Source organism: Lithobates pipiens, unplaced genomic scaffold (assembly GCF_037356315.1).
Source record: "Lithobates pipiens isolate NorthernLeopardFrog02 unplaced genomic scaffold, aLitPip1_a1.2 Scaffold_35, whole genome shotgun sequence".
NCBI classification, from domain to species: domain Eukaryota; kingdom Metazoa; phylum Chordata; class Amphibia; order Anura; family Ranidae; genus Lithobates; species Lithobates pipiens.
Genome location: NW_027507811.1, coordinates 15,204,452 through 15,225,359, shown reverse-complemented (window position 1 = coordinate 15,225,359; position 20,908 = coordinate 15,204,452). Strand labels below are relative to the sequence as shown.

Here is a 20,908-nt window from a genome sequence, read left to right as displayed (position 1 = left end):
ATGCCAGTTTGTGCCTCCCGGAGCAAAGACTGTGTACTTTTAATGAGATCTCGCAAATAGCTATTACAGTAGGGGGAGCTCCCTTGTAGTTACACTGTGTATAATTGCTGTTCAGTTTCATTGTCCTGTCATTTTATGTTAAGGTGACAGTACAATTATTGTAACCCCCTGTCTATCACAATTTACAGTAAAGTATTCTTTTGGTTAAGTACCTCAATAGTGCGGAGTATTGCTTTCTCCCAGCAGGTGGAGCCATTGGATCCTGAGGTGATAATACAGGTATATTATATTGTATTGTGTATTGTATTGTATTGCACCACAGCTGTGTCAAGGGGACTGAGTCAAGTTAGTGGGGGTTTATTAAGAGAGTGCAGGCCCAAATCAATCCAGCAGCTCCTGCGGGGGTCAGTGCTACATCTCTATCTGACCTCCTCCCTAGGAGAATCTGAGGCTCGTTGGGGTAACATTTGTTCCCTTGCTATGTCCCATCATCAGAGTCTTCCCCTATATGAATTTTCTGGTGTCTAACAAGGTCCCCTTTGTGAATCAAACATTTCCCGCACCCTGAGTCAGGGTGCTCACCTGTGTGCTTTTTCTGGTTTCTCACAAGTTCTTTTTTTTTAATAAGTGAAAGATTTCCCGCACTCTGAACATGAATAAAGACCCTCACCCATGTGAATTTTCTGGTGTCTGTTTTACGATTGTAGGATTTGCCGCACTGTAAACACGAATAAGGACGCTCACCCGTGTGAATTCTCTGATATTCAAAAAGCACTCCTTCCAGTGCCAGTTTGTACCTCCCGGAGCAAAGACTGTGTGCTTTTAATGAGATCTTGCAAATAGCTATTAGAGTAGGGGGAGCTCCCTTGTAGTTACACTGTGTATAATTGCTGTTCAGTTTCATTGTCCTGGCATTTTACGTCAAGGTGACAGTACAATTATTGTACCCACACTCCCCTGTGTGAATTTTCTGTTGTATAAGGAGATGTTCTTTCCTAATTAAACATTTCCCACACGCTGAACATGAATAAGGGCGTCCACCCGTGTGTATTCTCTGGTGTGTAATACGATTTTCTTTCTGAAAGAAACATTTGCCGCACTTGCTCAACAAGGGAAAGGACTCTCAGTAGTATGAAGTTTTTCTGGTGTTCAACAAGTTGTTTATTTTGCAATTGAAACATTTCCCACACTTTCTGAACATAAATGAGGATGCTCACTTGAATTCAAACTGACATCTACAAAGGTCTCTCTTTTCATTGAAAGGTTTCCCTCACTCTGAACATGAATATGGACGTTCACCCCGTGTGAACTCTCTGGTGTCTAACAAGGTTGTCTTTTCGAGCGAAAGATTTCCCGCACTCTGAACACGAATACGGACGCTCGCCCGTGTGAAGCTTTTGGTGTTTAAAAAGCGAATCTTTTGTGATGTAAGATTTCCCGCACTCTGAACATGAAAATGGACGCTCACCTGTGTGATTTCTCTGGTGTACAATAAGTTGTCCTTTTTCACGAAAACATTTCCCACACTCTGAACATGAATGAAGATGCTCACCTGTGTGGATGCTCTGGTGTCTTACAAGGTGTGATAACCGAGTGAAAGATTTCCCGCACTCTGAACACGAATGAGGGTGCTCACCTGTGTGAATTCTCTGGTGTTCAACAAGGTCTTTTTTGTGAGAGAAAGATTTCTTGCACTCTGAACAATGGAAAGGACGCTCACCTGTGTGAACTCTCTGGTGTTTCACAAGTGATCCTTTTGTGATGAAAGATTTCCCGCACTCTGAACATGAAAAAGGGCGCTCACCTGTGTGAATTCTCTGGTGTACATTAAGGTCATTTTTCTGAGAGAAAGATTTCCCGCACTCTGAACACGAATAAGGACGCTCACCTGTGTGAATTCTCTGGTGTTCATCACGGTTTTTTTTCTGAGCGAAAGATTTCCCGCACTCTGAACATGAATAAGGACGCTCACCTGTGTGAATTCTCTGGTGTACATTACGGTTTTTTTTCTGAGAGAAAGATTTCCCGCACTCTGAACAACGGAAAGGACGCTCACCCGTGTGACTTCTCTTGTGTAAAGTAAGCTGGTCTTTTAGAGAGAAACATTTCCCACACTCTAAACAAGGGAAAGGACGCTCACCGGTGTGACTTCTCTGGTGTTCAATAAGCTGTTTTTTGCGATTGAAACATTTCCCGCACTCTGAACACAAATGAGAATGCACGTCAGTGTGAATTCTCTGGTGTTCATCGCGGTTTTTTTTCTGAAAGAAAGATTTCCCGCACTCTGGACACGGATAAGGACGCTCACCGGTGTGACGTCTCTGGTGTTCAATAAGATCTTTTTTGAGATTGAAACATTTCCCGCACTCCGAACATAAATGAGGACGCACAGTAGTGTGAATTCTCTGATGTCTACGTAGGACGTTCCTTTCATAGAAAGATTTCCCGCACTCTGGACATGAAAAAGGACGCTCACCTGTGTGAGTTCTCTGGTGTACAATAAGTAGTCCTTTCGCAATAAAACATTTCCCGCACTCTGAACATGCATGGAGATTCTTACCCGTGTGAACTTTCTGGTGTCTAACAAGGTGATCTTTGCGAATGAAAGATTTCTCGCACTCTGAACATGAAAATGAACGCTCTCCATTGTGAACCCTCTTACGGCTTCTCTGGGGATTGGATGGACCTGGTGATCTGCCGGCACTGTGAGAACTTAGATGGACATCTGGAGTCATAGTATGGGGTTTCTCAGAAGGTTCCTCAGGATTTGAAGGATCCATTGATCTCAGATGGACATCTGATGTCATAGTGTGGGATTTAACCAACCAATCAGAGGTCACTTTCGGAGAATATTGTGGAATGTCAGTATCTTCTGTCTTACAATCTGGAGATATAATAAGATGTCCCTCCGATGTATTTATATTCCAGGAACACCGTCCATCTGCTGGAAAGCAATATTTAATATAAATCATATCTGTTCTCATACATCTTGTATTCAGAAGTCATGGATCTATTGGATTGGTTGCAAATATAACAGACAATTTTAACCGCTTGCCGCCCCGCCCTATAACAGGTACACGGCGGCAAAGGGGTTTCAAAAATCCTGACCGGACGTCATATGACGTGATCAGGATTTTGAGCCACCCGGGGGGCGCACATCACGGCGATCGTTGTTGCGGGGCGTGTCAGTCTGACACCCGGCAACTACTACTACTACGGAGACTCTTTACCACGTGATCAGCCGTGTCCAATCACGGCTGATCACAGTGTAAAATAGGAAGAGCCGGTGATCAGCTTTTCCTCTACTCGTGTCTGTCAGACGCGAGTAGAGGAGAGCCGATCGGCTGCTCCTCTGACAGGGGGGAGGTCTGTGCTGATCGATTATCAGCGCAGCCCCCCCCCCCCCGAGGATGCCCACACTGGACCACCAGGGACGCCACCAGACCACCAGGGATGCCCAGGACAAAGTATGCCACCCTAGACCAGCAGGGATTCCAGTCAGTGCCACAATGGATGCCAGTCAGTGCCCATAATGGATAGCAATCAGTGCCCACAATGGGCATCACTGACTGCCATGCATTATTGTTTGACACTGATTGGCATCCATCCCTACAATACAGTACACTACAATGCCCATCTGTGCTGCCTATCAGTGCCCATCCGTGCCGCCTATCAGTGCCCATCTGTGCCGCCTATCCATGCCCTGTTGGCTGCGCTGATAATCGATCACCACAGACCCCCCTGTCAGACGTGAGTAGAGGAGAGCCGATCGGCTGCTCCTCTGACGGGGGGGAGGGGGTCTGTGCTGATTGATTATCAGCACAGCCCCCCCGAGGATGCCCACACTGGACCGCCAGGGACGCCACCAGGGATGCCCAGGACAAGGTATGCCACCCTAGACCACCAGGGATTCCAGTCCATGCCACAATGGATGCCAATCAGTGCCCACAATGGGCATCACGGATTGGCATGCATTATTGTTTGGCACTGATTGGCATCCATTAGTACAGTATAATATAATACAAGGCCGCCTATCAGTGCCCATCCGTGCTGCCTATCAGTGCCCATCCGTGCCACCTATCAGTGCCCATCTGTGCCGCCTATCCCTGCCCATCTGTGCTGCCTATCCATACCCATCCATGCCACCTATCCATGCCAATCCGTGCCAGCTATCAGTGGCAATTTGTGCCACCTATCAGTGCCCATCCGTGTCGCCCATCAGTGCCACCCATCAGTGCCGCCTATCAGTGCCACATATCAGTGTCCATCAATGCCACCTCATCAATGCCACTTCATTGGTGCCACCTGATCGGTGCCCATCAGTGTAACCCCATCAGTGCCCATCAGTGAAGGAGAAAACATACTTATTTACAAAGTTTTGAAACTGAAACAAAAAAAACATATTTAAAAAAAAAAAAAAATCGGTATTTTTTTATTTGTTTAGCAAAAAATAAAAACCGTAGAGGTGATCAAATACCACCAAAAGAAAGCTCTATTTGTGGGAAAAAAATGATAAAAATGTAATTTGGGTACAGTGTAGCATGACCGCGCAATTGTCATTCAAAGTGCGACAGCGCTGAAAGCTCAAAATTTGAAGAGGGATATCTCGGTAACGGCAGCAGCTGCTGCCACAACCGAGATCTCCATCTCTTCAGGCGCTGGTCGGCTGTACGATAACGGTGGTCTCCGCGGCGGATTTGCAGCCACCCCCCCCCCTCCCGCCGCCCTCCCGCACCTTCCGCCGCTTACCGGAGCCGTCGGTAGCGGCGGAGGCGATCGGGTCCTTTTGCTAGCTGGGTATGGAGACGAGTGAGGCTAAGATGGCCCCCCACTCGTCTCTATACCATAGGAGGCAGAAGCGACGTCAAAACCTCACTTCCGCCCATACCTCTTAAAGGTATATTTTTTTTTTATGTAATTTTTTTTTTTTTTTTGCATTTTAGTCCAAATATGAGATCTGAGGACTTTTTGACCCCAGATCTCATATTTAAGAGGACCTGTCATGATTTTTTCTATTACAAGGGATGTTTACATTCCTTGTAATAGGAATAAAAGTGATCCATTTTTTTTAATTTTTTTTTTAAAACAGTGTAAAAATAAATAAAATCAATTAAAATAAATAATAATAAAAAAAAAAAGGTTTTTAAAAACACCCCCGTCACGACGAGCTTGCGCACAGAAGCGAGCGCATACGTGAGCAGCGCCCGCATATGAAAACGGTGGTCAAACCACACATGTGGAGGTATCGCCGCGATCGGTAGAGCGAGAGCAATAAGTCTAGCCCTAGACCTCCTCTGTAACTCAAAAAATGCAACCTGTAGAATTTTTTTAAATGACGCTTATGGAGATTTTGGAGGCTAAAAGTTTTACGCCATTCCGCGCAATTTTGAAGCGTGACATGTTGGGTATCAATTTACTCGGCCTACCATTATCTTTCACAATATAAAAAAAAAATTTGGGCTAATTTTACTGTTGTCTTATTTTTTTATTCAAAAAAGTGAAATTTTTTCTCTAGGGTGTTAGAAAAAAAAAAAACAATATAAAATGTTTGGGGGTTCTAAGTAATTTTCTAGCAAAAAAAAAAAACTGTTTTAACCACTTTCAGACTGGACCAATTTGCTGGTCAAAGACCAGACCGCTTTTTGCGATTCGGCACTGCGTCGCTTTAACTGACATTTGCGCGGTCGTGCGACGTGGCTCCCAAACAAAATTGACGTCCTTTTTTCCCCACAAATAGAGCTTTTTTTTTGGTGGTATTTGATCACCTCCTGCGGTTTTTATTTTTTGCGCTATAAACAAAAATAGAGCGACAATTTTGAAAAAAACGCATTATTTTTTACTTTTTGTTATAATAAATATCCCCCAAAAATATATAAAAAAACATTTTTTTCCCTCAGTTTAGGCCGATACGTATTCTTCTACATATTTTTGGTAAAAAAAAATCGCAATAAGCGATTATTGATTGGTTTGCGCAAAAGTTATAGCGTTTACAAAATAGGGGATAGTTTTATAGCATTTTTATTAATCATTTTTTATTAATTTTTTTTTTACTAGTAATGGCGGCAATCAGTGATTTTTATTGTGACTGCGACATTGTGGGGGACCCATCGGACATTTTTGGGACCATTGTCATTCATACAGTAATCACTGCTATATAAATGCAGTGATTCCTGTGTAAATGACACTGGCAGTGAAGGGATTAACCAGTGGGTGGCAGTGTAGGGGTTAAAGCGGGAGTCCGCCGGGACTCCGCGTTTTTTTTTTTTTTTTAAAGCCAGCAGCTACAAATACTGCAGCTGCTGACTTTTAAAATAGTGACACTTACCTGTCCAGCTCGCCCGCGATGTCGGCACCCAAAGCCGATCTCTAGATCGTCTGTCGGGTGCTGCCGCCGCCATCTTGGGTATGGGAATCAGGAAATGGAGCCTTTCGGCTTCATTTCCCGGTTCCCTACTGCGCATGCGCGAGTTGCGCTGCGCAATAAGGACGGTCCCCGCTGCCTCTGGGATCTGTGTGTTTCCCAGCAGGCAGCGGGGCACTTGCGGAAAAGGGGCGGGCACTTGCGGAAAGGGCCGTAATCTACGCCCCTTTCCGCAGAGAGCTATCCCGGAAGTGGGTGCAGATACCTGTACTGTACAGGTATCTGCACCCCCCTCCCCCCTGAAAGGTGCCAATTGTGGCGCCGGAGGGGGGGAGGGTTCCGATGAGCGGAGGTCCACTTTAGGGTGGACCTCCGCTTTAAGTGTTCCTAGGGGTGTGTTACTAGTGTTACTAGGGTTGTCTAACTGTGGGGGGGTTGGGCTTTCATTTAGTGAACACTGATCTCTTCTCCAATCACATGGAGCAGAGATCAGCGTCACTAGTTGCTAGGCAGAATGGAGAAATGTTGTTTACAACGGCACTTCTCCATTCGGCCGCTCCGTGAGATGATCGCGGGGATGCCCGCGGCGATCGAGTCCGCGGGACCCGCGACCGGACTCACGGGGGGTCCCGACCAGCACGGGAGCGCGCCGCCGCCGGCGCGCTCCCCTTGGCAGGGCGGCAAATTTAAAGGGATGTGCATGTACGCCCATTTGCCTGCCCATGCCATTCTGTCGACGTACATCGTCGTGCGCTGGTCGGCAAGTGGTTAAACATGTAAACACCAAATCTGAAAAAGAGGCCTGGTCCTTAAGTGGTTAAAACATATCAAAGATATACAATTCATATAGTGTAGAGCAGTGGTGGTAAACTATACAATGTGCACAGCAGAACACAAAACATACATTTTTAAAAGTGAATCTATCAAACTTCCACCAGATCTGTGCAAGAGAAATCATTAAATATATAAAAAAAAAAAAACAATTTCCTGACAGACTCCATGGCAGCCAACGTGTGGGTTTAGTCCCGCCTCCATTACCCTATAGGACGATACTCCCAGAAATCTTTGCTCCCTGCCCGAGGCCATGTTCTTTTTTTTTTTTGTCCTCCAAAGGACCTAGTATGTGTCTTTTTACATAGAAGACTTGCTTTTTTTTCTCCTTCGATGCGGACCGGCCGAGTGTATTCCTGATCACTGACAGGTTAAACCGCGTCCTGGTCGTTAGCCTAGCTACTAGCAGGTGAATTTCGCCCCCCCCCCCAAGAAGTCCGGCATGTACATCGGCTTACCTTTCGGCTGGTGACCGTGTGCGGGAGTGGTGAGTTCGGATGTCTGCCCTTTTTCTGTTGTTTAGTTGTTTGTCCTGTGTCTTTTGCCACTGTGTCCCCGGCCCCCCACATACCATTTGTTCAGTGTGTCTGGCTAGCAGGGCGGCTGATTTCCTTGCATTCCAGCCGCCGAACTACTTCCTCGTTCACCGTTACGGTTGTTCTGCGCATGCGCAAGGCCGGCGCGAAAACGAGGCTTGGTTCGCGTGTGCGTGTAGCGGTTTTCGCGCATGCGCGCTAGCATTGTGATGGCGCAATTGATGACGTCATTATGGCGGCAGTTTTAAAAGGGGAAAACGGCTTGCAAGCCTCTGGGATGCTTGTAAAGCCTGCAGTGCCATTCCTGAGTGTCTGATTCCTTCAGCAAAAGGTATGAGTCGGTGGGGGAAAGGACATACTACCTGTTTTTTTCCCTAGATGTTCACTGTGTTTTATTGGGGCTGTTTTTATTTCAGCCCTGACGGACCCTTCCAGAATTCTGGATTCGTCACCGCCTGCTAGTGGCCAGCCCTCTCGTAGCAGGTATTTGGTTGGGGGGATTCCCTTGAATTACCTGCTGGCAGGGGCGTCGGGAGGGGGTGGCTGGGGGGGGGCTGAAGCCCCGAATGTGTCCCTCTATAGCCCCGAGTGTCAGCTCTGCAGGGTAGGCGAGAGCGCCGGGACCAATCTGATCCCGAGCGCCGCCGAGTGCGGCCAAGTGCCGGAGCAGGTCCCGCCTTCTAGAGCCTGCACGTCTATGATGGACGTCCCACTGGTCCAATGCCGGGACCGCGGGACATGTGGCGTCCATCATAGGCGCTGTTGGCTCCAGAAGGCGGGAATTACAAAGAGGCTGCCGCACCACATCCCCGCTTGGCGCTCGGGCGAGCCGCTCTCCTCTCCTCCTCGGCTCCTCCTCTGAGGACTGGCTGCTGTGACACCACGGCTCAGACAGGTCAGTGTGTGTTAATGTCAGTGTAGGTTAATGTCAGTTGTAGGTAGGTCAGTTGTAGGTAGGTCAGTGTGTGTTAAATTTCAGTGTAGGTAAGTCAGTGTATGTAAATGTCAGTGTAGGTAGGTCAGTGTGTGTTAATGTCAGTGTAGGTAGGTCAGTGTGTGTTAATGTCAGTGTAGGTAGGTCAGTGTGTGTTAATGTCAGTGTAGGTAGGTCAGTGTGCGTTAATGTCAGTGTAGGTAGGTCAGTGTATGTAAATGTCAGTGTAGGTAGGTCAGTGTGTGTTAATGTCAGTGTAGGTAGGTCAGTGTGTGTTAACCACTTGCCGACCGCCTCACGCCGATGTACGTCGGCAGAATGGCACGGGCAGGCATAAGCACGTACATGTACGTGATTTGCCTCCCGCGGGTCGGGGGCCCGATCGGGCCCCCGCCCGGTGCCTGCGGCGGTCGGTTTTCGTTCGGGAGCGATCCCGGACGAGGGGACGGCCATTCATTCATGGCCACCCCCTCGCGATCGCTCCCGACGAATGGAAATCCCCGGTGACATCACTTCCTCTCCTGTAATGTAAACACAGGAGAGGAAGTGATGTATTCTCTCCTCCGTGTCGGTATTTTTCGTTCCGACACGGAGGAGAGCGGATCAGTGAGTTGCACCAACACATCCCACACACAGTAGAACATGCCAGGCACACTCACACCCCCCCTTTACCCCCCGATCACCCCCCCAATTACCCCTGCCCCCCCAGTCACAGTGACACCAATGTCATTTTTTTTTTTTTTTTTTTTGCATTGGTGTCATTTGTGACTGTAATAACTGTTAGGGCAGTTAGGGTTAGCCCCCTTTAGTTCTAATGTACCCCCCTAACCCCCCCAATAAAGGTTTAACCCCGTGATCACCCCCCGTCGCCAGTGTCACTAAGGCTGGGTTCACATTGCAGCGGTTTATGAGAACGAATGTGATTCGCACCGCACTGCAGTGCAAATCACATCCGATCTCTGTGCGATTCGAGTTCAGCCATTCGCCGCACCCGCCGCACCCGCCACACCCGCCGCACCCGCCGCAAATTCGCACGGGACCCTTTTTTTGGCCCGCAGCAGAATCGGATCGCATGGGTGTTCACACCATGCGATCCGAGTTTGCAGATCGCACTGCGATATGCGAACTGATCTGGGGGTGTCAGTAACATTTCACTGACACTCCCAGCAGTTCGCATAGGGCAGTGTGAACTGCCGCCGGGAGGCATGCGATGCGGGAACCCGCCGCGGATTCGCGGCGTTTCCGCATCGCTCCAGTGTGAACCCAGCCTAATAAGCGATCATTTTTCTGATCGCCGTATTAGTGTCACAGGTGACGCTAGTTAGGCAGGTAGGTATTTAGGTTCGCCGCAGCTTTTTATAGCGCTAGGGACCCCCATATACTACCGCATAAAGCCCCCTGATTGCCCCCTAGTTAACCCTTTCACCAGTGATCACCATATAACTGTTACAGGTGACGCTGGTTGGTTAGTTATTTTTTTATAGTTTCAGGGCACCCGCCATTTATTACCTAATAAAGGTTTAACCCCCTGATCACCCGGCAGGTGTCATTTGTGACTAATAACTGTTAGGGCAGTTAGGGTTAGCCCCCTTTAGTTCTAAGGTACCCCCCTAACCCCCCCAATAAAGGTTTAACCCCGTGATCACCCCCCGTCGCCAGTGTCACTAAGGCTGGGTTCACATTGCAGCGGTTTATGAGAACGGATGTGATTCGCACCGCACTGCAGTGCAAATCACATCCGATCTCTGTGCGATTCGAGTTCAGCTATACAGATAGTATGGCTGAATTCGTGTCGCACCCGCCGCACCCGCCGCAAACTCGCACGGGACCCTTTTTTTGGTCCGCAGCAGAATCGGATCGCATGGGTGTTCACACCATGCGATCCAAGTTTGCAGATCGCACTGCGATATGCGAACTGATCTGGGGGTGTCATTAACATTTCACTGACACTCCCAGCAGTTCGCATAGGGCAGTGTGAACTGCCGCCGGGAGGCATGCGATGCGGGAACCCGCCGCGCATTCGTGGCGTTCCCGCATCGCTCCAGTGTGAACCCAGCCTAATAAGCGATCGTTTTTCTGATCGCTGTATTAGTGTCACAGGTGACGCTAGTTAGGCAGGTAGGTATTTAGGTTCGCCGCAGCTTTTTATAGCGCCAGGGACCCCCATATACTACCGCATAAAGCCCCCTGATTGCCCCCTAGTTAACCCTTTCACCAGTGATCACCATATAACTGTTACAGGTGACGCTGGTTGGTTAGTTATTTTTTTATAGTTTCAGGGCACCCGCCATTTATTACCTAGTCTCACTAGTGTACCCCTAAATTTAGGGGTGTCTACTTTCTAAAATGGGGTCATTTGGGGGGGGGGGGTTTGTGCCATCTTGGCATTTTATGGCCTTCAAAACTGTAACGCCCTTAGAAAGCCTGAAGGCGGTGCTTGGTTTTTGGGGCCCCGTACGCGGCTAGGCTCCCAAAAAGTCCCACATATGTGGTATCCCCGTACTCAGGAGAAGCAGCAGAATTTATTTTGGGGTGTCATTTCACATATGCCCATGGCATGCGTGAGCAATATATCATTTAGTGACAACTTTGTGAAAAAAAAAAAAAGTTTGTAATTTTCCCGCAACTTGTGGCAAAATATAAAATATTCCATGGACTCAACATGCCTCTCAGCAAATAGCTTGGGGTGTCTACTTTCTAAAATGGGGTCATTTGTGGGGGTTTTGTGCCATCTTGGCATTTTATGGCCTTCAAAACTGTAATAGGTAGTGAGAAGTGAACTCAAAAAATTACGCCCTTAGAAAGCCTGAAGGCGGTGCTTGGTTTTCGGGGCCCCGTACGCGGCTAGGCTCCCAAAAAGTCCCACATATGTGGTATCCCCGTACTCAGGAGAAGCAGCAGAATTTATTTTGGGGTGTCATTTCACATATGCCCATGGCATGCATGAGCAATATATCATTTAGTGACAACTTTGTGAAAAAAAAAAAAAAAAAAAAAAAGTTTGTAATTTTCCCGCAACTTGTGGCAAAATATAAAATATTCCATGGACTCAACATGCCTCTCAGCAAATAGCTTGGGGTGTCTACTTTCTAAAATGGGGTCATTTGTGGGGGTTTTGTGCCATCTTGGCATTTTATGGCCTTCAAAACTGTAATAGGTAGTGAGGCGTGAAATCAAAAATTTACGCCCTTAGAAAGCCTGAAGGCGGTGCTTGGTTTTCGGGGCCCTGTACGCGGCTAGGCTCCCAAAAAGTCCCACATATGTGGTATCCCCGTACTCAGGAGAAGCAGCAGAATTTATTTTGGGGTGTCATTTCACATACGCCCATAGCATGTGTGAGCAATATATCATTTAGTGACAACTTTGTGTAAAAAAAAAAAAAAAATTTTTTTTTTGTCATTATTCAATCGCTTGAGGCAAAAAAATAAAATATTCAATGGGCTCAACATGCCTCTTATCAATTTCCTTAGGGGGTCTACTTTCCAAAATGGGGTCATTTGGGGGGGTTTTGTACTGCCCTGTCATTTTAGCACCTCAAGAAATGAGATAGGCAGTCGTAAACTAAAAGCTGCGTAAATTCCAGAAAACGTACCTTAGTTTGTAGATGTGACAACTTTTGCGCAAACCAATAAATATACAATTATTGACTTTTTTTTTACCAAAGACATGTGGCTGAATACATTTTGGTCTAAATGTATGACTAAAATTGAGTTTATTGGATTTTTCTAATAACAAAAAGTAGAAAATATCATTTTTTTTCAAAATTTGCGGTCTTTTTACGTTTATATCGCAAAAAATAAAAATCGCAGAGGCAATCAAATACCATCAAAAGAAAGCTCTATTTGTGGGAAGAAAAGGACGCAAATTTTGTTTGGGTACAACATTGCATGACCGCGCAATTACCAGTTAAAGCAGCGCAGTGCCAAAGTGTAAAAAGACCTCTGGTCATTTACCAGCAAAATGGTCCGGTCTGAAAGTGTAGGTAGGTCAGTGTGCGTTAATGTCAGGCCGCGTACACACGCGCGGACTGTTTGCCCAACCTTGTTCGTCAAACAGTTTCGGCAAACAGTCCGCTCAAAATTTGCATGAGCGGACTTGCCCACACACGAGCGGACTGTTCCAGCGAACTGTTTGCCAAACAGTTCGCTCAACTTTTGAAATGAACGGACTCGCCCACGTAAGGAGGAGGAAAATCCGCCCATTTCGAGCGCGTGTACAGGTAGGCGGGGCCCGCGAAGGAGACGTCGCGGGCTCCGCCGCCTGGAATGGGCTTAAAGGGGAACCCCAACGCCGAAAAAAATCGGCGTGGGGGTTCCCCCAAAGTCCACACCAGACCCTTGTCCGAGCACGCTACCCGGCCGGCCAGGAAAGGGGGGCGAGCGAGCGCGCCCCCCCTCCTGAGCCGTACCAGGCCGCGTGCCCTCAACATGGGGGGTGTCTTGGGGAAGGGGGGGTCGCGCGGCCCCCCCACCCCAAAGCACCTTGTCCCCATGTTGATGAGGACAAGGGCCTCTTCCCGACAACCCTGGCCGTTGGTTGTCGGGGTCTGCGGGCGGGGGGCTTATCGGAATCCGGGAGCCCCCTTTAAGAAGGGGGCCCCCGGATACCGGCCCCCCACCCTATGTGAATGAGTATGGGGTACAATGTACCCCTACCCATTCACCTGTGAAATAAAGTACAAAAAAAAACACAACACAGGGAAAAAATATTTTATTGCACAGCTCCGGGGGTCTTCCGTCTTCGGGGGTCTTCTCGCCGGACTCCTCCGCTATCTGTGTGTAGCTCTTTTGCTAGCGGAGGAGTCCGGCTTTCTTCCTCCCCGCCGCCGGCCTCTTCTCCCGACTTCGGGGGTCTTGTCCCCCTCTTCGGTTCTTCTGCCGGGCCACCGCGCCTTCTTGTAGCTCTTTTGCAGGCGGTGGCCCGGTCTTCTGTCGCCGCTGCCTTCCGTTCTTCTGTCGCCGCCTTCGGTTCTTCTTCCGGGCCACCGCGCCTTCTTGTAGCTCTTTTACAGGCGGTGGCCCGGTCTTCTGTCGCCGCTGTCGTCGCCGCCGCCGCCGCCACCGCCGCCGCCTTCCGTTCTTGTTCTTCTTCTTGTTCTTCTTCTTGTTCTCCTGGAGATGTTGACTCGACGAGCTCTCCGGCCGGAATGCCAGGGACACGCTCCGCTGCCACTTATATAGTGACAATGGGGCGGTGTCACATGGTATATGTCACATGGGTTGGTCACATGGGTTGATGTCACATGGGGACTATGACATCGTAAGGGGGCGGGGTCACCATGTGACCAACCCATGTGACATATACCATGTGACACCGCCCCATTGTCACTATATAAGTGGCAGCGGAGCGTGTCCCTGGCATTCCGGCCGGAGAGCTCGTCGAGTCAACATCTCCAGGAGAAGAAGAAGAAGAACAAGAAGAAGAACAAGAACGGAAGGCGGCGGCGGCGGCGGCGACGGCGACGACAGCGGCGACAGAAGACCGGGCCACCGCCTGTAAAAGAGCTACAAGAAGGCGCGGTGGCCCGGCAGAAGAACCGAAGGCGGCGACAGAAGAACGGAAGGCAGCGGCGACAGAAGACCGGGCCACCGCCTGCAAAAGAGCTACAAGAAGGCGCGGTGGCCCGGCAGAAGAACCGAAGGCGGCGACAGAAGAACGGAAGGCAGCGGCGACAGAAGACCGGGCCACCGCCTGCAAAAGAGCTACAAGAAGGCGCGGTGGCCTGGCAGAAGAACCGAAGAGGGGGACAAGACCCCCGAAGTCGGGAGAAGAGGCCGGCGGCGGGGAGGAAGAAAGCCGGACTCCTCCGCTAGCAAAAGAGCTACACACAGATAGCGGAGGAGTCCGGCGAGAAGACCCCCGAAGACGGAAGACCCCCGGAGCTGTGCAATAAAATATTTTTTCCCTGTGTTGTGTTTTTTTTTGTACTTTATTTCACAGGTGAATGGGTAGGGGTACATTGTACCCCATACTCATTCACATAGGGTGGGGGGCCGGTATCCGGGGGCCCCCTTCTTAAAGGGGGCTCCCGGATTCCGATAAGCCCCCCGCCCGCAGACCCCGACAACCAACGGCCAGGGTTGTCGGGAAGAGGCCCTTGTCCTCATCAACATGGGGACAAGGTGCTTTGGGGTGGGGGGGCCGCGCGGCCCCCCCTTCCCCAAGGCACCCCCCATGTTGAGGGCACGCGGCCTGGTACGGCTCAGGAGGGGGGCGCGCTCGCTCGCCCCCCTTTCCTGGCCGGCCGGGTAGCGTGCTCGGACAAGGGTCTGGTGTGGACTTTGGGGGAACCCCCACGCCGATTTTTTTCGGCGTTGGGGTTCCCCTTTAAGCCCATTCCAGGCGGCGGAGCACGCGACGTCTCCTTCGCGGGTCCCGCCTACCTGTACACGCGCTCGAAATGGGCGGACTTTCCGAGCGGGAACAGTTTGCTCATTTCGAAAGTAGCCTACACACGGGCGGACTGTTCGCTCAAACACAGTTTCAGCGGACAGTTTTTCGGAATTTCCGAAAGACTTTGTCCGTCCAACTGTCCGCTGAAACTGTCCGCTGAAAGCCCACACACGGGCGGACTGTCCGCCCAAACACTGTTCAGCGGACAAGGTTGGGCGAACAGTCCGCCCGTGTGTACGCGGCCTCAGTGTAGGTAGGTCAGTGTGCGTTAATGTCAGTGTAGGTAGGTCAGTGTGTGTTAATGTCAGTGTAGGTAGGTCAGTGTGCGTTAATGTCAGTGTAGGTAGGTCAGTGTATGTACAGTGGTGTGAAAAAGTGTTTGCCCCCTTCCTCATTTCCTGTTCCTTTGCATGTTTGTCACACTTAAGTGTTTCGGAACATCAAACCAATTTAAACAATAGTCAAGGACAACACAAGTAAACACAAAATGCAATTTGTAAATGAAGGTGTTTATTATTAAAGGTGAAAAAAAATCCAAACCATCATGGCCCTGTGTGAAAAAGTGATTGCCCCCTTGTTAAAACATACTATAACTGTGGTTGTCCACACCTGAGTTCAATTTCTCTAGCCACACCCAGGCCTGATTATTGCCACACCTGTTCACAATCAAGGCATCACTTAAATAGGAGCTGCTTGACACAGTAAGGTCCACCAGAAGATCCTTAAAAGCTACACATCATGCCGAGACCCAAAGAAATTCAGGAACAATTGAGAAAGAAAGTAATTGAGATCTATCAGTCTGGAAAGGGTTATAAAGCCATTTCCAAAGCTTTGGGAATCCAGCGAACCACAGTGAGAGCCATTATCCACAAATGGCGAAGACATGGAACAGTGGTGAACCTTCCCAGGAGTGGCCGGCCGCCCAAAATTACCCCAAGAGCGCAGCGACGACTCATCCAAGAGGTCACAAAAGACCCCACAACAACGTCCAAGGAACTGCAGGCCTCACTTGCCTCAGTTAAGGTCAGCGTTCATGCCTCCACCATCAGGAAAAGACTGGGCAAAAATGGCCTGCATGGCAGAGTTCCAAGGAGAAAACCACTGCTGAGCAAAAAGAACATCAAAGCTCGTCTCAATTTCTCCACAACACATCTTGATGATCCCCAAGACTTTTGGGACAACATTCTGTGGACCGATGAGACAAAAGTGGAACTCTTTGGAAGGTGTGTGTCCAAGTATATCTGGCGTAGAAGGAACACTGCATTTCATAAAAAGAACATTATACCAACAGTAAAATATGGTGGTGGTAGTGTGATGGTCTGGGGCTGTTTTGCTGCTTCAGGACCTGGAAGACTTGCCGTGATAAAAGGAACTATGAATTCTGCTGTCTACCAAGAGATCCTGAAGGAGAATGTCCGACCATCTGTTCGTGTACTCAAGCTGAAACGAACTTGGGTTCTGCAGCAGGACAATGATCCTAAACACACCAGCAAGTCCACCACCGAATGGCTGAAGAAAAACAAAATGAAGACTTTGGAGTGGCCTAGCCAAAGTCCTGACCTGAATCCTATTGAGATGTTGTGGTATGACCTTAAAAAGGCCGTTCATGCTCGAAAACCCTCTAATGTAACTGAATTAGGACAATTCTGCAAAGATGAGTGGGCCAAAATTCCTCCAGGACGCTGTAAAAGCCTCATTGCACGTTATCGCAAACGCTTGGTTGCAGTTGTTGCTGCTAAGGGTGGCCCAACCAGTTATTAGGTTTAGGGGGCAATCACTTTTTCACACAGGGCCATGATGGTTTGGATTTTTTTTCACCTTTAATAATAAACACCTTCATTTACAAATTGCATTTTGTGTTTACTTGTGTTGTCCTTGACTATTGTTTAAATTGGTTTGATGTTCCGAAACATTTACGTGTGACAAACATGCAAAGGAACAGGAAATGAGGAAGGGGGCAAACACTTTTTCACACCACTGTAAATGTCAGTGTAGGTAGGTCAGTGTGCGTTAATATCAGTGTAGGTATGTCAGTGTATGTAAATGTCAGTGTATGTTAGATCAGTCAGTGTAGGCAGGTCAGGCAAGTCAGTGTAGGTAGGTCACTACCGTTAGTGTATGTATATGTCCAGTGTATGTAGGTCAGGCAGGTGAGTGTAGGTAGGTCACTATCGTCAGTGTAGGTAGGTCAGGTAGGTAGGTCACTGCCATCATTGTAGGTAGGTCAGCGTATGTAAGTCACTATCGTCAGTGTCACGGCCCAGCCAAAAAAAACCTGCGTCGCGTACAACACTCCCCCCTGTTTTCAGCTTGGACTCTGGGCTGAAGCCCCTGGTCCTTTTGCCACCTAGCAACGCCCCTGCCTGCTGGGGGGAGGGGGATAGTGGAACATCAGTGTATTTTGTTCCACTAACACAGTTGTTTTTTTCCCTTTCAGCCCCTCTAGGTCTACCCATCACCGGAGATCTCACAGAGGAAGTGATTCGTCAAAATCCCATCGCCGGCATTCCTTCCTTCCAGATCCAGACGCCACGGTTCTCCTGCGAGAACTAGTCACCGTAGCCGGGAACCTTCCCGCCCTTCCACGGCTTGCTCCAGTCATGCAGCAGAAGGATTATGTTGGGGGTGTAGGACGCATGTCCCTGCGGACAAGTCCCTTTGTGATGCCTGCTATGTTAAGGCAACTGGTGAAAGGAGTGACTCTGACCAGCAACTGAAATCTCTGGTTGAGAAGATGGTCAAGGACAGCCTAAAGAAGTTAGAGGCCCCCCCATTTATCTCCCCTAGAGTCTCCAAGGTCTCCAGGGAGGGATGTTCAGGCTCAGGACACGTGGGATTCCTCTTTGCCTAGCCTTCCGTCCGCTGTCCTCTCAGATAGTGAATCTGAGGAAGATGAGGCTGGTTCCGGTGTTGATTTTTCTCTGCTCCCTCCTTTGGTCAAAGCCATCAAGGAAACGTTGAATTGGGAAGAGCCTGTAGCAGCTCCGGCAAAACAGAGAACATTTTTTAAGCAACTAAAGAAGGAGCGTATTGGCTTCCCTATTCTTTCAGAATTGGGGGAAGTGATCACGGATGAGTGGGGTAAGGTAGAGAAGAAGAATTCTCTCCTGTCCAAAATTCAGAGGCTTTACCCGTTCAAGGAGGAAGAAGTTAAGCAATTGGAATCTTCCCCTCTGGTGGATGTAGCAGTAATGAGACTGGTCAGACATGTGACCCTTCCTCTAGAGGATACAGTCTGTCACGACCGTCCTGGCGTTCCGATCGCACATGGGAGATCTGCCCGCAGAGGCCTGTTGTTGAGAACCTGTAATTTCCCTTTAGCACGTGTTAACGCGAACGGACACACGCGGGTGCGCGTTGGCACGATCGGGGCGCACGCGGGTGCGCGATGTGGCGAACGAGCTCACGAGGGTGCGTGGGGTCACGAACGGGCGCACGGCCACTCGCGGGGGCACGCAGACTCGTCGTGCGGCCGCTTTGGCGCCCTAAAGGTTTCTTAAGGTCTCTGCCTCCGTTCCCCTCTTGCTGTCCAGTCTACAGCGTGTTCGGAGATTCTGTATCTGTTGCCTGTTGCCTTGATTCCTGTGACCCGGCTTGTTCTTGACCACATTTGTTTGCTGCCTGCCACCGACTACCTGCCTGTCTGACCACATCTCTGCCTCTACCCTTGTACCGTTGTTGACCGCCTGCTGCCGACCCGGCCTGTACCCGACTCTGCTGTTACCTACCGATCCGTTCGGATTTCCAGTGCCTGCTGTCTCCGATGACGAACTCCTGCTGTTCCTGCCTTGATCTGCCTGAGCCTGCCGTCCTCCGCTGACGATCGTCTGCCTTGCCAGTCCTTCTGCTTGTGCTTGCTGTCACCTGCCGACTGCTATCTGTGTTGCTGTTGTCTATCCGGACCTGCCTTCACTTGCCAGGCACTTGTGCCCCCTGAACTTTTGAACCTCTGTTACCAACTTCAGGGGTTCTCGAGCCAGGGGCTACGAGAGGCCGCTCCCTGCATTCCGGGCTCACCTACCAGGTACGTGACACAGTCTCTTTCAAGGACGCTCTGGATAGGAGAATTGATTCTGACCTGAAGAGGATCTATCTTACGGCAGGCATGGCCTATAAACCAGCCCTGGCCTTGGCCGCCTTGTCTAGAGCAATGGAAGTCTGGTCTGATAATGTTGACGAGACACTCAGAAACGTCTCGGAAGATCTTGCCAAGAGTTCACCCATCCAGGAACTGAGGCTGGCTTCGGCTTTCTTGGGGGAGGCCTCGATTGATATTTTTCGGCTGGTGGCTCGAGTTATGCTTTCCTCCGTGACTGCCAAGCGTGCCTTGTGGCTCCGTCCTTGGCTAGCCGATCCTGCTTCAAAGCAGGTCTGGTGCCGAATTCCCTTTGACGGTTCGTCTCTTTTCGGCAATAAGCTGGATAGTGCGATAACTCGGGCCACTGGGGGTAAGTTGGGGTTTCTTCCCCAAGACAGGCGTCTGCAGAGCCAAAGAAGATTGTTTCCAAGGAAGCAGAATCAAGATTGTGCCAGGGAAGCACGCAGTTATAGGCCTGGACGGGAATTTTCCAGATCTTGGAGGTCCAGACAAACATCTCTCAAGAAGACCGCGAAGAGCAGTTCGATGGGGGAGAAGGAACCGACCAAGTCCTTTTGAGATTGGGCCCGCCCAGACGGTCCAGGTAGGAGCTCGTTTGCTCCATTTTCGGCACGTTTGGGCAGCCTCGATCCAGGATTTTTGGACCGTCAAGATGGTCTCTTCCGGACACACTTGGACATTCAGCAGTGTCCCCAAGCTCAAGTGTGTTCCCACATCCATTCCGGTGTCAGAAGAGAAAAGGCAAATACTTTCAGCCTACATAAAATCTTTGTTGGATCAAGGCGCCGCTATTCCCGTTCCAGTCGACCAACGCGGCATTGGGAATGTATTCCCCTCTTTTCTTGGTCCAGAAGAAGAATGGTGCATGGACACCCGTAATAGACTTGGCACATCTAAATCGCTTCATAAAAAAGGAGAGGTTCAAGATGGAGACCCTGTCCACGATCCAACAGTCAGTGCAGCCAGGGGACTGGCTTGTCTCAATAGATCTCAAAGACTCCTATTTTCATGTCCCGGTGGCAACAGAGTTTCAACAATTTCTTCGGTTCTCCATAGGCCAGCTTCACTTGCAATTTACATGCCTTCCCTTCGGTCTGTCAATTTCTCCACGTACATTCTCAAAGGTCCTGCTGGCAGAAGTGGCATTATTAAGAATCAGAAAAATCCGGATTCATCACTACCTGGACGATCTGCTCCTTCTGGCTCAGGACAGAGATTGTCTCTTGGAACACAGGGATCAGACCATTTCAACTCTCAAGGAATTTGGGTGGCTCCTGAATTTGGAAAAGAGCCAGTTAGTGCCTGCGCAGTCTCTTGTGTTCCTCGGAGCACTTTTCGACACAGTGAGAGGTACCATCTCCCTGCCCGAAGAGAAGGTCGCAATAATTCGGGACAGGGTTCGCCTGGCTCTTTCTTCTTCTCACCTCAGCGCATTTCATTGTCTAAGGATCATAGGCACCATGGTGTCCACTATACCGATGGTGAAGTGGGCACAATGGAGGATGCGCCCCTTTCAGATGGGTTTCCTTCACCACTGGTCGGAAGAGAAAATCCAGTCTATCCGTATCACTCAGGTCATGAGGGGTTCCCTCCTCTGATGGCTTCGTCGGGAGAACCTGCTAAATTGCCATTCCATTCTTCCAATCAAGTGGATCGCAGTAACGTCAGATGCCAGCAACAGAGGTTGGGGGGCGCATTGTCTGACGGAGGTGGCTCAGGGCATTTGGGAATAGTGTCAAATGTCCTAGAGTTAC

General features: G+C 49.5%; 1 protein-coding gene across 5 annotated transcripts in view; it reads right to left on the bottom strand.

Moving 5' to 3' along the window:
- Positions 1-923: 923 nt before the first annotated feature.
- The window catches only part of LOC143955550 (uncharacterized), an 89,487-nt gene continuing 69,502 nt past the window's right edge, over positions 924-20,908 (bottom strand). For all 5 annotated transcript variants that reach the window (XM_077465603.1, XM_077465606.1, XM_077465604.1 and 2 more), the window contains one exon: positions 924-2,944. In XM_077465603.1, the coding sequence (XP_077321729.1) occupies positions 1,296-2,944 (1,649 nt within the window). In that variant the 3' untranslated portion in view covers positions 924-1,295. The remainder of the gene's footprint in view (positions 2,945-20,908) is intronic.